The sequence below is a fragment of the Protomyctophum parallelum genome, assembly GCF_964188405.1.
Source record: "Protomyctophum parallelum genome assembly, chromosome: 5".
Lineage (NCBI taxonomy): Eukaryota > Metazoa > Chordata > Actinopteri > Myctophiformes > Myctophidae > Protomyctophum > Protomyctophum parallelum.
In genome coordinates this window covers 39,684,378-39,705,333 of record NC_139702.1, presented here as the reverse complement: position 1 = coordinate 39,705,333, position 20,956 = coordinate 39,684,378, and the positions used below count along the sequence as shown (strand labels likewise).

Here is a 20,956-nt window from a genome sequence, read left to right as displayed (position 1 = left end):
ACCCCGTAAACATGCACACACATCCTTTCTCCCAGTCAGTCTAATGTGTAATGGTAACAACCCCGTAAACATGCACACACATCCTTTCTCCCAGTCAGTCTAATGTGTGGTAACAACCCCGTAAACATGCACACACATCCTTTCTCCCAGTCAGTCTAATGTGTAATGGTAACAACCCCACACACATGCACACATCCTTTCTCCCCCAGTCTGTGTAATGGTAACAACCCCACACACACATGCACACATCCTTTCTCCCAGTCAGTCTAATGTGTAATGGTAACAGCCCCACACACACATGCACACATCCTTACTCCCAGTCAGTCTAATGTGTAATGGTAACAGCCACACACACATGCACACATCCTTACTCCCAGTCAGTCTAATGTGTAATGGTAACAGCCCCACACACACATGCACACATCCTTTCTCCCAGTCAGTCTAATGTGTAATGGTAACAGCCCCACACACACATGCACACATCCTTTCTCTCCCCGGCCAGTCTGACCTGCAGCAGCTGTTCAGGGGTGGGCTGCACGTCGGCCTCCTTCAGCATGGCTCCGAAGCTGCCTTTGAGGCTGCTGGTGTTGACCTGCTGCTGCAGCAGAGGCATCAGGTAGCGCAGCGTCAACAGCACCCCCAGGATCAGGTGGCTGGGGTGCTCCTCCTCGTCCACTGGCACCAACAGACCTGCCAACGAGGGAGATGGACACGGATACACAAGGTGTGAACCAAGTGGAGTTGTCCCGAAACCATTTTTTTTCAGACCTAGTACGAGTACGAGTACTGCATTTTTTGTAATCGCCGATACAGAGTACCAATACGAGTACTTCGTTGAGTAACCACTTATTTTACCTTTTTCTCCAATTTAATTTAATCGTCATGCCTACACTTGTCATTTATGCTTGTAGAGCGGCTGTTTTTGATCGGCTGTTTTGGAGCGATTTGCTGCAGTGTTGGGTCAGACTTATCTCCCGTTGCATTCGTTCAGCCTAGTGTCAATTGGATGTTTTGGTACTCGGGTCAGAGTATCGAGCCCGGTTCAGAGTACGAGTTCAGAGTAATAGTACTTGATACTGGTATCGGCCCGAGTAACCGATACCAGTATCGGTATCGGAACAACTCTAGAATCAAGTGTGAGATCCGACTGCGAGGGACAGGAACTCAGGATGTATGCCTGACTGGTTCAGAGGTGAATGGAAAGGTTCCCGGTTCAATCCTAGGGTTCTCCCAGAGTTAGTGTCGAGAAGCAAGACTTTGAACCCTGAATGAATTGTGTTGATGTGCAGGATGGTATGGCGTATGGCATGGCGGGAGCGCGATATGTGTTATTTATTGCGTACATCTACGGTGTGTGTTAAGCAGCCAGGTATAGAAGTGTGTGTGTGTGTGTGTGTGTGTGTGCATCGTACCCAGCAGCACGTTGAGCAGCCAGGTATAGAAGTAGCTGCTGCGTCTGGAGTGTTGACACACGCTGACGGCTGAGCTGGCCGCCGTCCGTCTGATGGTCGGTGAGCTGCCCTTCAGACTGGCTACCAAGGATTTCAACAGCACCTATATATATATATATATATATATGTGCACCACACACACACACACACACACACACACACACACACAGAGCGCGCACACACACACACACACACACACGTTCAATAAGCATGACGTTTCCAAGGCAGCTTTCAAGCTTCGGGACGCATAGTGAGACTGTAGAGTAGATCTACTATTTTCGGTAGGGATGTCCCAATCACGTTTCTTTGTCCCAGCCAGGGCAGACATGATCTCACCTTGATCTCCCCATCGTTGGCAAAGTGTCCCAGGGCAGACATGATCTTACCTTGATCTCTCCATCGTTGGCAAAGTGTCCCAGGGCAGACATGATCTTACCTTGATCTCTCCATCATTGGCAAAGTGTCCCAGGGCAGACATGATCTTACCTTGATCTCTCCATCGTTGGCAAAGTGTCCCAGGGCAGACATGATCTTACCTTGATCTCTCCATCGTTGGCAAAGTGTCCCAGGGCAGACATGATCTTACCTTGATCTCTCCATCGTTGGCAAAGTGTCCCAGGGCAGACATGATCTTGGGCATGGCTGCGGCCAGCGTCTCTTGTACCGACTCCTCCTGCCGCTTGGTGATTCTGGTCAGGCACGGCAACAGGTTGACCAGGTAGGGTCTGGAGGAAAGAAAACATTCTGATTAGCCCCCTGAGACTAGATTCTACAAATGTCTTCTAAATCATGACAGTTTTCTGAAAAACCCTATGTTGTGCTCAAACAAGGACCCCCAGAATGATATATATTTGGCCACCGACACCCATCTCAAAATATTCTGTTCCAGGGACGCCCCCCAGAAGCAAAGACTTGAGTTACAAATGTTTGTTGTGAAAGAATAAAATATTCAAAGATTTACACACATTTTCACGATTAAAAAAACATAGCAGATCTACAAGCTTGTAGCACGGCACTCGGTGCCGCACTATGGGCTTGTAGATCTAACGGCTAAAGTTTAAATGAATGGTTAAAGTGGTTAAAATCTATAAGGTGACACAGATGCGTCCGCAGGTCTAAATGGTTCATGCAAGGCAACAAAATGTAATTGAGTAAAAGTACAAAGGTATTGGTATCAAAAGGTACCAAAAGTTAAAAGTAGTCATTGTGCACAATGTCCCGTTTTCAAATTTGAAAATAGCATCACGACGCATGGGGAGCTTGTAGATCTGCCATTTTCAAATGGTCGAAATGTATATAGGGCTGAAGTGGTATGTATGGTAATGTATGTTTTGTAATAATAATGGAAATTGGAAATGTAACTTAGTTACTTTACACCACTGGGAAAAACCATGTGTGGAGATGGAATACATGAGAAGAGAGAGAGAATGTCTGTGACAACACTGCTACTACAATGCAACGCTGAAAAACCAAGAAACTTCAAATATAAAATGTATACCTGCATTTCTGTGGTCTGATGAGGTGGGCAAGCTCCGCAAACCTCCAGAGAGCTGCCCTCAGGCTCCGAGAGGCACCATTCTGCCAACGATAACATACACATCATTAGCCATGGTTCACATCATGAGTGTGCAACTTTGAAGATGGAGGGGGCCACTATAGACCAATTCAGAAACGGGTCTCATGGTCGCAGCTTACGTATTTCCTGTAGGCGGACTCGACATAGCTCACTAAGCATTTAAAGTATGAGGTATAAAGTACAGCAGCCTTGTGTTCATAAAACAGAAAGATTGGGTATTGGGTAAGACTGGCGTTATGTATCTTTCAGGACCTTTCACGGCTTCGTCTCAACCATTACTCAATGGCTCTGGTATCAGCCAACGCGGTGGATATTTTGACATTCTGTTTTTTTTAATGTTGCCACTACTGTTGGAGCAGCCATAAACTACACAGGTTCATCTCGATGTTCTGGGCATCTTTGTAATGTTAGTGTTAGTAAAAAGCAGGTAAAAGAGTAACGTTTGAGGCAGACTAACATCAGTCACTCTACAGTTCACTGTAGTAGAAGAGTGCACCTGTTGCGGGTTTAAACCCCTATGTCGGCTCCGCCTACAGGAAATATGTAAGCTGCGACCATGAGACCCGTTTCTGAATTAGTTTAGTTACTATAGTTCCACATTCCACACTCCCTCCAGAGGGCCACTATAGTTCCACACTCCCTCCAGAGGGCCACACTGATTGTCCGCTTAAATCCGTATATTTTACCTTGTTTCGTAATTGATGCCCAACTTGTCATTCTTACAAAAGTAGAAAAAGATTGCATTTTAATCCGATTGGTGGCCATTTTCTCAAAACGTTACAATGTATCAAAGTGAAATACATCTCCCAACCGATAGGGGTGCGTAGTTGAAAGCAGAATGGTGAGAAATAAAACGGAGAAAATAGCGGGTTGCCCAGTCGGATTAAAATGCTTTTTATTGAACAATACGGAATGCACAGGTGCTAATTGTAACATATGTGGCCCCGGGGGTGAGCACTTTATATTTGAAATCTGAAAGTTAAAAACACTAGGTTAAACACCATAGCACTTACACTTTCATAAATGAATGCACATTCCTTGACACCAACATGATGAACAGGACTCATTTCATGCTGTCATTATCCATCGTTTGTGAACATACCTTTTTAATCTCTTTGTACAGCTCCAGCTGTAGTCTAGGCAGATTGGAGTCCATCAATGCCTGTGTTGGACATATTCATTCACAAATCATTGTTCCAGAAGCCCACAGCAAGGCATTTTATACCACATTTACATAAAACCTGTTTCAGATCAATGATTGAAAGACAAAAGGTTAAGGAAATGAAATAAAAATTTCAAATGAACTTTTCTGAAGGGAGAGACGTTGCTGACGGTTTCCTTAGGTATTCTCATATTACAAGAATTTCCTCCACTACCAAATACCTTAACAAAAACAGCAAGTGGCATGTAAAAAAAAAAGGTATGGAGGAAAAAAGTGATTTGTTTTTTATCCATATTGTGCAAGCATGCTTTCAACGTAATATTATTATAGGTCCCATCCTCACTTTGATGATTTTGTTCAGGCACTCGTCGGCCACCATCCGCACGTCTGACTCGCTGTCGTCGCTGCAGAGCAGGAACATCTCCATGGCGATGCCCAGGAGCTTCTGGAACTCAGGAGACGTCCTGATCCCAGAGCCATAGAGACAAGAGCATAGGGAGGAGAGTCATTACACACACACACACACACACACATAGAGACAAGAGCATAGGGAGGAGAGTCACTACACACACACACACACACACACACACACACACACACACACACATAGAGACAAGAGCATAGGGAGGAGAGTCACTACACACATACACACACACACACACACACACACACACACACACACACACACACACACACACACACACACACACACACAGAGACAAGAGCATAGGGAGGAGAGTCATTACACACACACACACACACACACACATAGAGACAAGAGCATAGGGAGGAGAGTCATTACACACACACACACACACACACACACACAGACAAGAGCATAGGGAGGAGAGTCATTACACACACACACACACACAAACCAGAGCATAGGGAGGAGTCATTACACACACACACACACACACACACACCAGAGCATAGGGAGGAGAGTGCAACAGATTGATTTGTGGAGCTGTGAAACAGTCTGAAATGTGTTGATTAATGAAATGATCATCGTCAGCAGTGAACTTCAACTTCACTGGCATATTCGCCGCTACCGATATGAACCGATATGACCAAAGGCAAATAAGGGCCCATCCGATGCTTTTCCGATACTGATACAGTAAGTATCTCTACTAATTACCATCAGTAAAACAAGAAGGGCCAGATACAGAAATCTGTGGCCCACCCATTAGGGATGGAGCCATCGGAAAGGTTCACACACCGAGCCACAAATTTGCTCTGCTCACATATGAATGCATCTAGCTCAGATGCTGCCGGGCCTACCTCACAGACTGAGCCACAACGCTCTGCTCACATATGAATGCATCTAGCTCAGATGCTGCCGGGCCTACCTCACAGACTGAGCCACAACGCTCTGCTCACATATGAATGCATCTAGCTCAGATGCTGCCGGGCCTACCTCACAGACTGAGCCACAACGCTCTGCTCACATATGAATGCATCTAGCTCAGATGCTGCCGGGCCTACCTCACAGACTGAGCCACAACGCTCTGCTCACATATGAATGCATCTAGCTCAGATGCTGCCGGGCCTACCTCACAGACTGAGCCACAACGCTCTGCTCACATATGAATGCATCTAGCTCAGATGCTGCCGGGCCTACCTCACAGACTGAGCCACAACGCTCTGCTCACATATGAATGCATCTAGCTCAGATGCTGCCGAACCTACCTCACAGACTGAGCCACAATGTTCTCACATATCGTCAGGCAGTGGGTCACTCTGTCCTTCTTTGTGGTCGCCTGCTCCTTCTTCCTGTGGAGGGACAGAGCAGAGGTAGGGGAACATGAGAGAAAGCGGAAAGCGGAGGGAGAAAATCAAATAAATACAAGATCAGGGAGAGAAGGAATAGGGGAGATAAGAGAGAGGGTTCAGAGGCAGAACAAAGAGTACATTTTGTGAAATTCAGGACGTCAGGATGAAGAAGGCACCGTCCGACACCAGATTTAGAATGATTCCTCTTCCTTCTCCAGAAAGAAATCCACTGCACAACTAACTAACTAACTGGGGCCAAATCTCAGACAGGAAGGGCAGTTCAATCCAAAGCAGAAGTTGACCTCAAAGACACTCTCTTATCTCATAATGACACAAGAAAGGCTAGATACTAAGTTAATAAAGGAACATAGCAGTCGAATTTGAACTTCTCACCATTGGAAGAGATAGCCCGTCCAACTCATTTTGTTTACCTAAGTATATTAAGTCTATATTTTAGTAATTTATGTTGAAATGGTGTGGAAAGCACTGTACAAGACGTTATATTTGCTTGGTATAGGTAAATCAACTTTTTGAAAATCACTATGCTTTATATATATATATATATATATATATATATATATATATATATATATATATATAAATAAATGTTAAGCTAATTTTATACAGAATAAAGTGCTGGATTCCAATATAGAATTTCAGTTTGATATTTGACTAACAATTTCAGGTGCATTCTGTAGTGTAATGTATAGTGAATAGGGACATAATGTAAACAATATCTCACAAATAAAGCAATCTTGGGAAACACGATCGACGTTTATGTAAACTAATCTGGTTGATAATGGCATGCCACGTAACACGGGCATGGTCCTTTACTGCCAGAACTTCCTCCGTCCTTCTGTACAAAAGGTAAGCTAGATCTGTAAAGGCCAAACAGATCTACATTATAATCATCATCATCAAATTACAGTGCCATTCATCTCAACATGTGTATGAAGAGGCCAGGGATTCCAACCAGGGAAGAGTGGGATTGTGGGTGATTAAAAACCATCTTTGCCATGCAAAGGATGTGAGAGTTTTGACAGCTTTACAGGGAATGTGGGAGCATGCCACTGGATAATCGGGTAAACCAAGGCTTTTATTTCTTTCATGGCAAGACTGTAAGAACAACCAATGTGACACAATTGATTTATAGAACAATCCAGGGATAAGTCCAGGGCTAAATCATGTTAGTAAGCATTCTGTGCAACTGCTTAAAATGGCTTTTTAAGAGGCTCAGTCTGTAAACATGCATTTCTTCATCTACCCAGGCTAAAGGGAGTGATAAAAAAGGACCAAGCGTGATATCTGGTGACTCCAGTCCTTTCGGACACTAAGTTCCCAGAGGCAGTTTGCCCGTCGTTCGAGCACAGATCATGTTCTACTTGCTCAAAGATCTTGCCAGAAAAGTAAATTGTCCATTATAAAATGATATGTAATTTTTTTAATTACTGTTCAACACTTATTTTCTTTTCTTTTTACTTTCTGGGGCTGTGCGATGAAAATATGTCATGCCTCTTATTGTTATGCCAAATACCTGCATCGCTATGAATATGACTATGGGTTCACACATTTTTAAGTGTAGCTAGCAACAGTGAAAACAGCACATTATAGGTAAACAGAGCTCTTATTTTACATTCCACAGCCCAGAAGACAGATCACTCTGGCCACGTGCAGGTGTTTATACCTATACTAATTTATTATTCATCATGCAAACCAAATTTCCCATTTAGGATTTTTTTTTTAATGAAATCACACGCGTGACCCGTGTGAAGTGAGGGGCGCTCTTATCACCGTACATCATTATATATCCTCTAATTCTGGCCAATCCGAATTTGCGTCCTCGCCTTCGCCATCAATGTTTGTGTTACGCAATATTTGTGTTTACATGAACACTCACAAATTCTCCATTCATTGTCAATGGCATTTAATGTTTGTGTAGGACAAAGCTTGAGTACCATTATGGAATAGGCCTATTACGCATTTCACTTGAACTCATACACTCAACGCAACTATTACCATCACAGGGCGATAGCTGCAAAGATAGCTGGAGTAAATTTCTGTAGCCTGGATCAAGTCTTTCAAAAACAGGTGCTTAAGAAAGCCAAGTCCGTTCGGACGGACAACTCTCATCCCAGTACAGAGGGTTCGCCTGAAGGTTCCAGGAAGTTAGGAACCACAAGTAATAGCCTTGGTAGAAGTTCTCCTTCATCACCAGGCTTTAAATGCCGATGCAAGGTGGAGGTAACTTGTCGCTTCTTGCATGAACACATTTACAATTGTTTTTGTAATTGTTATGAATTCCAATGCTACACTGTCACTGACCGATACCTTGAACTGCCATCCTGTTGTATTGTTCTATGTGTACCACCACATGCATTTATACTTTGTTTTTATGCGATTCATGTCTGCCTGCTATGTTTTGCTGTACACCAAATACTCATCCTTCGATCGGGGACAAACAAATAAATGAACCTGAACCTGAAGAGCATACCCAGGCGTTGACACTAAGGGTTGCCCACCTGTCCCTGGCAGGTAAATTAAACTTTCGGGCAGGTGGCGTTTGCTTTCCGATTGCCCGACCTGGCAAGTGCTTGTTTGAGAGGAGACGCAACCGTCTATAAACAACACAACAATCTGTCTTTTGGTCTGTGGAATGTATAATAAGAGCACTGTTGTTTACCTATAATGTGCTGTTTTCACTGTTGCTACACTTACAAAATATAAAATAACAAGTGTGAACCCTTATATTCATAGCTATGTACTGTAGGAATTTGGCATAAAAATGAGGTATGACAGTGTTCAATTGAACAGTAATTAAAATGTTATCCATCATTTTATAACGGACAGTTTACTTTTTGGGCAAGTGGGCATGACCTTTGGGCAAGTAGAATATGGGCACAAGTGCCTCTGAGTCTGAGACCTTAGTGTCAACCCTAGCCCTGAAACACGACTGTCATAATCGAGCGTCATGTTGTTAATCAAAGATGCTACTGTTGTCTGTAGACTAGAGTCTATCGACTGAACGTAAACCGAATCACAGTAGAGCAGCCTACGCTATTACTGTTCCAACGCCACATGTTGTAGGCCTATCCCAATGCATCGTTTACTATAATCAACAATTATAACCAAAAGGCCAGAAATGGAGTGTGATAATGAAGCTTATATGACTGTGTCCATTAAGACATGCTACTGTACTTGCACTGGCAGGTGCATGCATGCGCATTTCATCACCAACGTTTACTCCGTTAGATAGAAATGAACGTGATTTAGTCAGGTGAGGGTGTATGTATAAAACACATGCACATGTCAAACCCGATGAGTACATAGCATAAAATAATAACCAGATGTAAATTTTGATTTGCCATACTAGCTTGCATTTAGCTTAGCTATACGCTTCCTTCAGGTTGGTATAGGAGGTTGTGGTAAACCAAAGCACCATGCAGTTATAACCTGGTTGCTAACCACCTATAGCTGCCTGTGTGGAACAACATCAGTACACATTTTGAACCAAGTGTTGACTTACTGTTTCTGGACCAGCTCCTCGGCGGTCGGCGGTCCCTGCTGCTGCTGGAATGACTTCAGAGACTCAAAGGCCTTCATCAGTTTCTCCATGGTGGCCATTTTAGCAGCCCCAGCAGCCAGTCTAAGCTAGCTAGCTTAGCTAGCTTTAGCTGGCTAATATTTACAATTGGGGGGCTAGCTGAGTATTATAGCTTATCGGTGGCGACAAAAACAGCAAGCAGCCTCGTATGGCTGGGAAGTGGGCAGCTAGTAGCTAACAGCTACTAAACCACCTCGGTTTCAGTACTGGACAGCTCCTTACTCCGTTAATGAATGAATTGATGCTGCTTGATGAAAAGCCATCTTCTTTTCTTTGATGTGTGTGTTGTGTTGTTGTCCTGTCTGTCTCTCTGACAAAATCTCAACACAAGGAAGTGGGAGATGTGACAGTTTGACAGGGGGCGGGGCACGCCGCAGCAAGTGGGCTAATCACGCGGAGAGTTGTCCCTGACGGACGGGTGAAGTGAACCAATCAGAGGCTCGAGGAGGAGGAGGGGCGGGTTGTTTTTTTTTAGAGTCACGGGGTTGGTTCATGGGTTGGTTGCTGCTGAGCTGGGCACAGTGTTGATTTCGTCGACTAATAGAAAACATGTTCGTCGTCTACCTTTTTTGGGATGATGAAAACGAAATAAAAACTAAGCCTTGATGACTAAAACTATGACTAAATATAATATTGACAATTTTGTCAATAAATAAAAACTAGACTAAAATGTTAGGAAGGGACTAGTGGACAATTAAGTCAATTAAGTTGTTCAACATGTGTAAAATAAGCCATCAAGGCCCGCCAAAACACATTTGTCGACAAAATCAACTGTAGATTTAGTCGACTAAAATCTTATGATATTATAGTTGACTGGACTAAAACATTCCAGGTGACTAAAATTTGACTAAAACAAAATTAAAATGATTCAAAAGACTGATTATAACTAAATTAGGGCGGCTGGGGCTCAGGAGGTAGAGCAGGTCGTCCAATGATCCCTGGGTCAGCGGTTCGAATCCCGGCTCCTCCTGTCCACAGGTCGAAGTGTCCTTGGGCAAGACACTGAAACCTACATTGCCTCCAATGTGTTGGTCGGTATAGGCTGCATGGCTAACAGCTCCTGATGTTTTCTGAGGCCGATTTGAAAACTGTCAAGTGGCATTTCTTCCTCAGCCTATAGTGGGAATAGGCATGCACGGCTTGGGAAGCCGTGGATATGCACGGCTTGGGATAACTGTGGATATGCTCCTGAGGGGGAGGATTCTAAAAACGGAATAGGGAATAACCCTATGCTGGAAAATAGCAGATATGCAAACTCACAGCACATCTCATACAAGACACTGAACTTGCAGAACTGGCATTATATGGTTAAATGGGCCCTAAGAGATGCAGAAATTAACTATAGAAAAAGTTACCTGGGCACAGGTCTACACCAGGAGGATAGGAGAGTGTGTGATGTTTGGCAAAATGTTTAGGAGTAATTTAAACATGTCTGTAGGACACATGCACGGCTTGGAATATCCGTGGATATGCACGGCTTGGGATATCCGTGGATATGCAAACGCAGAAACCATTGAACACAGGATAAAATCACTGCAGTAGCAGGTTTCAATTGTAGGCTATATTATATTTGATTTTATATTTACACTTGGTGCCAATCATATTTTTGAATGAAGAAATAAGTACCTAAAGGTTAAGGTTGTAGCCTACACATCAGTGAAATTAACCTCTGGGAAAATCCCTAATTGAGACAGTGTATGCCTAGCAAGTGATGAATCTGGATCGACGGCGCTCTGTGCATACAGTAAGGGCAACGGCGTGGCCACCCTTTCAATGAATCAGGCAGAGAAGTTTTCTTTCAGTCTCATGTTGTATCGCCGTTTATTGATACAGACACACTCAGCTTACAAGGCCGGGTACAAGGGCCCAAAATGGAGACACACACGTCAAAGTCACTTCGAATCAACTTGTATCTGTCTGTCACAACCACAGTCTATGGTCACAACGTAAAAACAAAAGCGTATAGTCTTTATAGGCCTACTGTAGAAACTTAGAAAGTCAAAAAGTCACTCCTCACATCAAGGAGGTGGGACTTAAAGTGTCCTTGCTTTTCCTGACCAATCAGTGACTAGGGCTATTCTGAGTGACACTCAGACATCTTGATGAGAACTGTTAACAAAGGATTTAAACATGTAACTATAAGAATGAAATATATGTACCATATCAAATATACAGGACATTGTTTACCATATGTAATGAAATAATTAGACTGTATTCTTAGTTCTAGATGCATATTTGGCAAGGATATGTTGTTATTCATGACAGACAAACAGAGTATATATGACCCAGAGATGAGCTCTAACAGCTGACACTAACCATAGATTGCCACCAATAGTTAAGAGTTCACACAGACCCTGTGGAGTTTAATTACACCCCAAATATAAGGCTCTGTTTTCTCAGGTCGCCTCGTAAATAACTCTCAAGGGATCCCGTGAGCAAGTTAACTAAGATTACCATAATTTAGTAACAGCTGTCCCTAGGCTCATTTAGTGACTAGCTATCCTAAGTGACCTCTTCACTCAGGCTTCTAACTACATGTGAACCATATAGGCTGAAGTATTATGTGTACAATTATGACATGTATTAAGGCATAAGCTATCAAAATATACATCACAAGTGCACCACAGATCATGCATGTGAGCTTGCCACCATTGGTGTGTGAATGTGGGAAGTGAGGACGTATGAATGAATGAATGAGCCATTGTAAAGCGCTTTGAGCAATTGGAAAAGCTCTATAAAAATGCAATTCATTATAAATCAAAATGTGCTGTCAAAAACAACACTGCTGCTGAGAATGTGTGCAGTCTTCTCTGACGTGTAATGCAGTGGTTCCCAAAGTGGGGTCTGGGGACACCCAGGGGTCCTTGAGGGAGTTCCAGTAGGGGGTCCCCAGCTAAATGATAGTTTGGAACTCTGAGAGTGCACACATGGAACCAAATGGACCCTAACGGCCCAGGTTCATTTGGTTCCATTTGTACACTCTCAGAGTAAACTTAACATTGCTTTTACAATTATGAATTGAGGGTCCCAGAGAGATAGAAATGCCATTAAATGGGGGTCTGCAGAATAATGCATATCAAACTGGGGGTCCTTGAAATTAAACGGGTTGAGAATCACTGCTAGAGCCGTAAACATCTTCTCTTATGGGGGGGTCCCTGCCGTATAGCTTTTCAAATGGGGGGTCTGTGGGCTAATTATAGTGTCAATTCGGGGGTCCTTGACAGGTTTGGGAACCACTGTCCCGCAGGCAGCCAGAATGAATTTTAATTCCCCAGTGTCACAGTCAATACAATACAATAATACCTACAGTGGCATCAATGCAACCGCATGATATCCAGCCACCATCAAGTGTAAAATTGGCAAGTTCATTCCTATGAATTGAATGATTATATGAGGACCCCAATGGAAACAAGCCATATGGCTCTCTTTATGGGTTTTAATCCTCTTAGCAAACCTTGAATTGAACTGTACTTTTATGTGATTCTTTCTTCAAACCGTTAATAAAGTATTCAATCAATCAATTCAGTTGGGATCAAAATAGCCCCCATAATCCCATATCTCTCTCTCTCTCACACACACACACACACACAAAAAAAAGAGACAATAAGTCATTTTTTTTATACAAACGGCAGTGTATTATTTCATAATTACAAATGTCAGATATGGTACAACAACCAGTGATACAACTTGTACAAGAATTACAATGACTGCAGTGGTTGAACGACATGACTGTACAAATAAAAATAAAAAAGAGAGAAGAAAATAAAAGAAGTCAAGGAACCCTGTTTGAATACCAAGAAAATACATCAGTCCTTCCTTCCCTCCGGGGGGGAAAATATCATTGATCTGATCGGACGAGTCTGGACTGATGAAAAGCGAAGCACCGGGTTATAGCTTGCGATGATATATCGGTATAGTCATTATCTCACACCGGGGTATATATTCAGTGATATACAATCCACGACAGACATCTCTCTGCCTTTTTAAATACCTCTGGTGAGTGAGACCCCATAGTTTTGTTTTGGGTTGTGTGCGCGTACGTGCGTGTGTGCGTGCGTGCGTGCGGGCACCGTCATCACTGTCATTACATTTGATGAAGGCAGGAGGGAAGGAGATAGTCGTATTCAAACAGGACAGTCATCTGGTCATCTATAAAGTTATATCCTCAGGTACCAGTGTGATATGTTGGCACTAGAAGATCAGCATTTTTACATATACAAGGAACCTGAAGTTTTACAAACCAATACATGCTTGAATAATAAAACATATGTATTTTCTTTTTTTTTTAGTTATTTTTTTACTCCTTTTCTTTCGTTTTCTTTTTAAACAGGCAATACAATGCACTTAGTGCAGACATTCAAAAATAATTGAGCTGTTTAAAGTTCCTTTTTAAAGTGTAGGACGTCTATCAGAATGGAAGGAAGGACAGAGGTTTTAAAACAAAAAGATGTTTGAGCTGTTTGGGATGTAACAGATGATAGTTGGTGCATGGAATAAAGGCTGTCAGTCTTTTTGTTAAGTTATTTAGACAAACAAATGATATCATTTGTTTGTTTAATCGTGCTTTTGGTATCATTGGCAAAAGGGTAAAAGACACATCCTATAGCCATTGTCGAAATACACCTTAGTGCAATGAAACTAAACATTTCTTTACTGCTATATGGATGGCAAACACCTTTTTCCTTGTGTACCATTTTGTGTGTGTGCGTGCGTGCGTGCGTGTGTGTGTGTGAAATTAAAAAAAAAAGGTACATGTTAGAAATACATTAATTTACAAGGTTTTTGAGGCTAACAGCTAAAAGGCTAAAATCTACATCTGCGAGAAAAAAATTGGCTTTGAAATGTGCCTGAGAGAAAACAAAAACAAAAACAAAAAATATATATTCATATATATACTGTATATGTTTATAGCAAGACACTTAGAAACTCAAGTGATGACAAGCCAACCACTGGAGCTTGATGCACTATGACGGTCCTGACCTGACAAATGGAATGTACTGCACGGGACTAGGATTACAAAAACCACCCAAGTCATTTGAAATCTGTTTCGAGGTCTACAACTGTACCATTTCAAAATGAGTGTGACACCGACTTTCTAAAAATGGAATTCAAGCGCCTATGCCTAAGTTGTAATACGATCAAAATGTGGTCATTACCGTATTCCAATTGTGCACAGAAATTCTGAAAAGTCTGCATAGACATTTTGACCGGTTTAGATACTTGAACCCTTACTGAGAAAATGAGTGTGGCCAATTTAGACTTGTATTATAATTAATAATATGACGTATGAAGTTGACATAAATCAATTGTTGTCTATGGTTTATAGATACAGTATAATATGCACACACAAAGCCATCAGATCCATGTCTGGTTTTCACAGCATTAAAACAGGAGTGGGCGGGGGGGGGGGGGGGGGGGCAGGTAAGGATAAAATTATACCTTTGTCTCATCAGATAAATTGTCAAAATGGCTTAAGATGCATCTGAACTGCAAATATAGAGAAGTACATGATATTGACCAACTGTGACATGGTCTATCATTACGAAACATACAGCTTAATTAACTTGACCACGACTGGTTGACCTGGAAGGAGCCGACGACTCCCATTGCGTAATGGAAGTGGAACACAAAATGTTATTCTACAAGTCGTTGAATTTTCCAGGACATAATTATTATGTAGGCTTAGGGTTCTCTGTACAGGCTGGAGTTGTATCATTTGTCTTGTATCGCATCCTAGTATCCACATTACAAACACGAGAAATTCCTATGAAGTGAAACAGATGGAATTTTGACGGATTTTGGGAATAGGAATGATTCTTCTTTTTAACCACTTCAAACATTTCAAAATAGTTTTGAAATCATTTAGAAAACAGCCGAACTTCTAGCTCACAACACTCATAGGCTCGTAGATCTGCAATTTTCTAAAATTATATAGGGGTTAAAGTGGTTAAAATAATTATTGGATTCGACAAATGGAGTAAGAACTGATAGGCACTGTGCTATCTATGATCATCAACAGGCAAAAGGTGCATTAGTTAAAATGTCTCTTCATTACTCATTCTGAACGTTGACGCTAGTTCGATATGAAAGCAATTATGTTGTGTGAATCAAGCCTGCTTCAACCGCAAGACAGTTCTCAGATTACGGCTTCATCGCCGCTGTCCTCGCCTCGTTCCTCGTCCTTATTTAACCGACGTTCACAGTCAACTCTCTTACTTCTGACAACTTATAATATGGACTGTACTGCAAGTTACTGTAATAGAACCGTTCATTGGAAAGGATTTCTGAATTACACATGCACTCATTTCAAGAAAAAGAAAAGAAAAAAAGGCTCAAGTGAAGACTATAAGGATTCGAATCAAGACATCTGGGAAGTTAATTAGCATTAGATGTCCCTTGTGAGTGAATATCATAACACACATGTCACTAAACAATCGTGGGCCCCCAAAAGGAAACATAAAACAGCCATCAAAATGTGAAGTAGTCTTCTGCGCCCCTTCAAGCCTAAACATGACTAAATAAGGGTGGCAGGAATGCTCACCGTCACTGACCGCATGCATCATGAAATCACCATTTTTGCTTATGCCAATAATATCCACATACAAGCAGCCTAATATCATCATCAGCCATTCGTTATTATAGTACATACCCTTCCAGTCCAACCTGCCTACGGGACAAGGGGAGGGAGAGGGATTATCGTGGTAGCACTGTAGACGTTCAAAAACAACCTCCTTGCGCGGCTCGTGTCATTCGACCTAAAAGGCGTAACGTAGGTCAGGGGAGAACAAACGGATACGTTTAATAAGCAGCATGGTATAAACATGGATAGAGACCTCCACCCACCCCCCATGCCTTTTCTTTCCTTCAGACTTACTTAGGGGTGTTAGGACTCGGAGGAGGGAGGGGTAGCATGGAACAAGGCCAACTTGATGTACTAAAAACACGTCACTTTGGCCAAATCAATAACAACAGACATACAAAGCACATAAAAAACAAAGGCCATATGCTACATAGAGAGAAAAAAAACAACAAAAAAAACAACAAAAACAACAAAAAAGACTACTGGTACTGTGCTTCTGGGGAGGACACTAGGATAAAACGTAAAAGAAAATCCTCGATACACATTTTCCATATTCATTCAAAAAGAAAAAAGGAAAAAAAAATGTTATGTATGCATTCAAGTGGTACTTTTATGGCTTTTTGTACAATACAACCTTTAGTGAAAATATACATCTAGACATAATTCAAGTACAAATGTACAAAATCTTTAAACTCATACTTTTTTTTCTTTAATTATAATACACTTTTAATACAGCTCATAAATACAGGTCAACATTCATCGAGTTGGTAAGATTTGCGCTCGGGGTGGACTTGTTGGTAGAGGTCGGCGGCTGGGGGGGGGTGGCGCTGGGGGGGGGGTGGCGGTGGGGGGGTGGCGTTGGGGGGATGGGGACGGGGGGGATGGGGGAGTGGTTTAAAGTCGTGAGGGCTCCTCATTCTCATCCTCACTGTAGCCACTCTTAAAACAAACCTGGGAAGAAGCCAAAGGTCTCGTTAATACAAACATTTTAAAACACACCTGGGAAGAAACCAAAGGTCTCGTTATTACAAACATTTTAAAACACACCTGGGAAGAAGCCAAAGGTCTCGTTATTACAAACATTTGCACATCTTCATTAAAAACCTATTTGGACCTTTCGATTCTACAAAATGTCTTCTAAATCCTGACAGTTTTCTGAAAAAACAGTGGTTCTCAAACTATTTCATGTTAAGAACCCCAAAAATTTTACTTTTATAATTGGCCGCCGACACCCCCCCCCCCCCCCCCCCCATCTGAAAAAAATAACAAAACATTTTCATAGTGCAGCACTTGGTGTCGCGCTTGTAGATCTGCTATTTTTTCAGCAGCTAAAGTATAACAATTGCTTAAAACACCAAAAGTGTCCTGGATGTGTTAAAGGCGCAGTGAAACGGAAATGGTGAACAACATGAAAATGGTGTTTCAACATGAAACACCGGTCTGAAGTTTCTGAACCAATCAGAGCGTCGCATCCCTTCAGGCGATGGGACGGTAGCTAGGGACGGTAGCTATGCTAGGCGCAACAGCGTGTTGTTTGTTTATAAATCATATGGTCGGCCAGCACAACCAGTTTACTGTTATGTGGCTTATTTCTTCCATATAATGTTTTCAGATACATATTCTAGCGTGATGATTAAATTGAAAGCGAGTAATACACTGTCTGGATGTTATCTGGAATGGAAATAAAAACGGAGTATTCTGTAATCAGTAGCAGCTGTGATGGACGGACGCGCAAATATGGGAAATTAAACGGGTGAGCTTCATTGTTATTGGCTTTTATCGATGTGTATCTCTACACGTCATCACGCAGCACGTTTTCGTTTTAATAAATAAATAATGCAATCGTTTTTATGGACCTTTGATATAAAAACACACAGAAATGAGAACTTTCACATTTTTTTGGCATCCATTGTTAGGTATGCCCATATAATGACCACGGATATGGTCTAAAAGTGTGAAAAACGTCTTTTTAATTTCACTGCACCTTTAATATAATTGTCAACAATCATATCTTTCCAACAGTTGTTACACTCGAGCCCTATATACACGTCGCTGTGTGATGGATAGCAAAGGTTTCAATGAGACGCAGCATTTCGCTTCCCATCCAAGCACCAACCCGACTTCGATTCACTGCTGAATGTAATCCGCATCAAATAAAGGAAATGAGGAGTATGCAGAGTATACACAGTTGGAGACGGAGAAGGCATATTTTTTACGCAACGCAAAGATGACCCGTTACCGTGGATAGACGTGGTCGAATGAGGAGACTTAAAGCACTCAACGAAATATGGTCAGACGAGCACATCAATCAATTGCTTAAAGGAGAATTTCGGAATAGAAGGCTTTCTTATCTTTATTTGTAGTTGTAATTTGCTTATTTCCATCTACAGTAAATAAGTATGCCGCTTGGGATACTATTTACATTATGAAGAGAGGATGTATAAAAAAAATTTTTTTGAGTGACACAAAAACCCAATGCCCCATTCAATTCAATTCATTGAGGGCTTATGGTAGGGGAAATAGCCAATTATGCGCTTTTGCACAAAATAACACCTGGACCTCTTTAGTGGGGACGTGACAACTACAAATAAAGGTAAGAAAGCCTTCTAGCCTGAAATTCTCCACTGCAGTGTACAGAATAGTCTGTCTGTCTGTCTGTGGGGATCCGACTGGGGACTTTCTTCATCTCGTCTAAATATAAATACTACTACTTCAACATTAAACACATACCTTTAGCTCAGCATGCTCTATAAACTGTAGCTAACATGGTATCATGTGCAGAATGATTTTATATGACGGGATCATCTATGCATGATAATAGCATAGTGTAAACTCCAATAATTATTTTTGCGTTCCCGTCTCCGCTGTGCCTCGCCAACGTGCCCAAAAGAAAAGTGCCCGTGCACACACACACACACACACACACACACACACACACACACACACACACACACACACACACACACACACACACACACACACACACACACACACACACACACACACACACACACACACAACGTCCAGTCCGTCTCCCCGACAACACACTGCATCCACGTTATTAAGCCTACACTCACATTACGTCATAACTATTGAACATAATGATAAAGTTCCCTGCTGCGTTTCCTTGCTGCAGTTGATAAAAGTGTGCGCCGTGTGAACGCAAACGCAGCAAATAAAAAAATGCAAGAATGACGCAACTTCTCCGCCCGTTGGCATGGAGTCTACCGAAGTAGAGATGAGAAGACAAGAGATGCGACCGTAGTGAGTCCCGTTCCCGACGAACTGTTACGTCACTCCCCGTCTCTCTACTCTCGTTTCCCGTCTGTCTCCACTTTCCACTATCAATGCGCCAAAAATATATATGAGAAGGAAGTGGAGCTGACTTGTGAGAAATATCTTAAACCCTTCCCTGGAACCCCTTCAAGGACCCCCGGCCATACAGTACCACATTGAGAAAGTCAGGACAACCTGTTAGCACAGCGTTAAAGCCCAACAAAGGGCCAGAGGGTTCCCAATCACCGGTTAGTTGATATACAGCCCATAGTGGAGAGTTGATCCATATCCTTTCACCATACACCACTTTAACCCTAGACGGTGGTCCCCCAGGGCTCTATCATTGGCCCACTCCTTTTTTCTCCCACTACACCAGTGATTCCCAAAGTGGGGTCCTTGGGGGAGTTCCAGGGGGTCCCCAGTGAAATTATATAGTTTGGAACCAAATGGACCCTTATGGGTCTGTAACTCTGAGAGTGTACAAATGGAACCAACTGGACCCTAACGGGTCCATTTGGTTCCATTTGTACACTGGAACCAAGGAAACATTTTCCAAATTTAATTATGCTTTAAGCAGCATATGACATATCAAACTAGGGGTTATTCATGATTCTGAATCCATTCCAAGCATTCGTTTTTTTGGACGAAAAACACTTTTTTTGGACGAAAAACACAGGTCAATGCGATGATCTCATCACATTTTGTGAAGATGGCTATGGCTATGTTTTTAGCCCAAGGAGTATTATTCTTCCAACACTAATGCTTGGAATGGATTCAGAATCATGAATAACTACTAATTTGACATGTCACATGCTACTAAAAGCATAATTCAAAATAAAATGTTGCCTTATATAGGTTTTCATAAATGGTACCCCAAAGTTCAACCCCTTTGAACTTTGAACCATGATCCACAATTTAGATAATAATCATTATCAATCAATTTTTATGTTATTTGGATGACCATAAGGATCATAAAAAACCTTGAATGATTACTACTGCATTTTCTTTGGGGTCAAATCTTAGATTGGCTGGCCTACATTTGGTCCAAAATATTGTGTTTGTTGTCATGATTTGTCACGACTCGAGTTGGCTTTGTACGACACTTTAAATACAGTCTTTAAATACATTTTTGAAATGTCTATGGGAAAAATGCATTAGGAATTATTTCCTGGGCCTGGCGTCGTCATGAAAGGGGGCGGGACTGCAACATTCAAGTGGTCAAACCCTCTTCATCACAGTGGAATTCCCTCACCCTTGCCACCCACTATTGCCAAGGTAACGTGGGAATAAATATTAATAAAGAAAGGGGGGGAAAAAATGATAAAGGAATAAACAAGAGGGCTGAGATTCTACAATCCCCCGGGGGGAGGGGAGGGGGGTTAAAAGAAAGAAAGCCATTGTATCCCACATGTGGTCCTAAGCACCGTGTACTTGGAGAGATAATTGGACATGAAAGCATGACCGGTCATGGCCCTGTTGCTGCTTCGCCTCCTCACATGATCCCTGCCTGGAGGAGGATGAGGACTGGAGCAAACAT

The 20,956-nt window shown here is 42.2% G+C and overlaps 2 protein-coding genes across 8 annotated transcripts in view; both read right to left on the bottom strand.

Annotated features, from left to right (window-relative positions):
- Positions 1 to 9,873, bottom strand: part of htt (huntingtin) — a 74,510-nt gene extending 64,637 nt beyond the window's left edge. For 3 of the 6 annotated variants that reach the window (XR_014569276.1, XM_083765503.1, XM_083765505.1), the window contains exons 1-8: positions 9,486 to 9,873; positions 5,880 to 5,962; positions 4,533 to 4,666; positions 4,130 to 4,189; positions 2,950 to 3,029; positions 2,038 to 2,176; positions 1,413 to 1,554; positions 509 to 690 (exon numbers count right to left, since the gene is read on the bottom strand). Coding sequence is in view for 5 of the 6 variants with exons in the window: in XM_083765503.1 (XP_083621629.1) it covers positions 509 to 690; positions 1,413 to 1,554; positions 2,038 to 2,176; positions 2,950 to 3,029; positions 4,130 to 4,189; positions 4,533 to 4,666; positions 5,880 to 5,962; positions 9,486 to 9,583 (918 nt within the window). In the remaining variant the exon portion in view is untranslated. Of the gene's footprint in view, positions 1 to 508; positions 691 to 1,412; positions 1,555 to 1,787; positions 1,822 to 2,037; positions 2,177 to 2,949; positions 3,030 to 4,129; positions 4,190 to 4,532; positions 4,667 to 5,878; positions 5,963 to 9,485 lie in introns of those variants that run through there. The other 3 variants (XM_083765504.1, XM_083765507.1, XM_083765506.1) reach the window with 2 other exon arrangements.
- A 3,313-nt stretch (positions 9,874 to 13,186) lies between these two features.
- Positions 13,187 to 20,956, bottom strand: part of grk4 (G protein-coupled receptor kinase 4) — a 105,088-nt gene continuing 97,318 nt past the window's right edge. For both annotated transcript variants that reach the window (XM_083765858.1, XM_083765857.1), the window contains exon 16: positions 13,187 to 17,094. Coding sequence is in view for 1 of the 2 variants with exons in the window: in XM_083765857.1 (XP_083621983.1) it covers positions 17,038 to 17,094 (57 nt within the window). In the remaining variant the exon portion in view is untranslated. The remainder of the gene's footprint in view (positions 17,095 to 20,956) is intronic.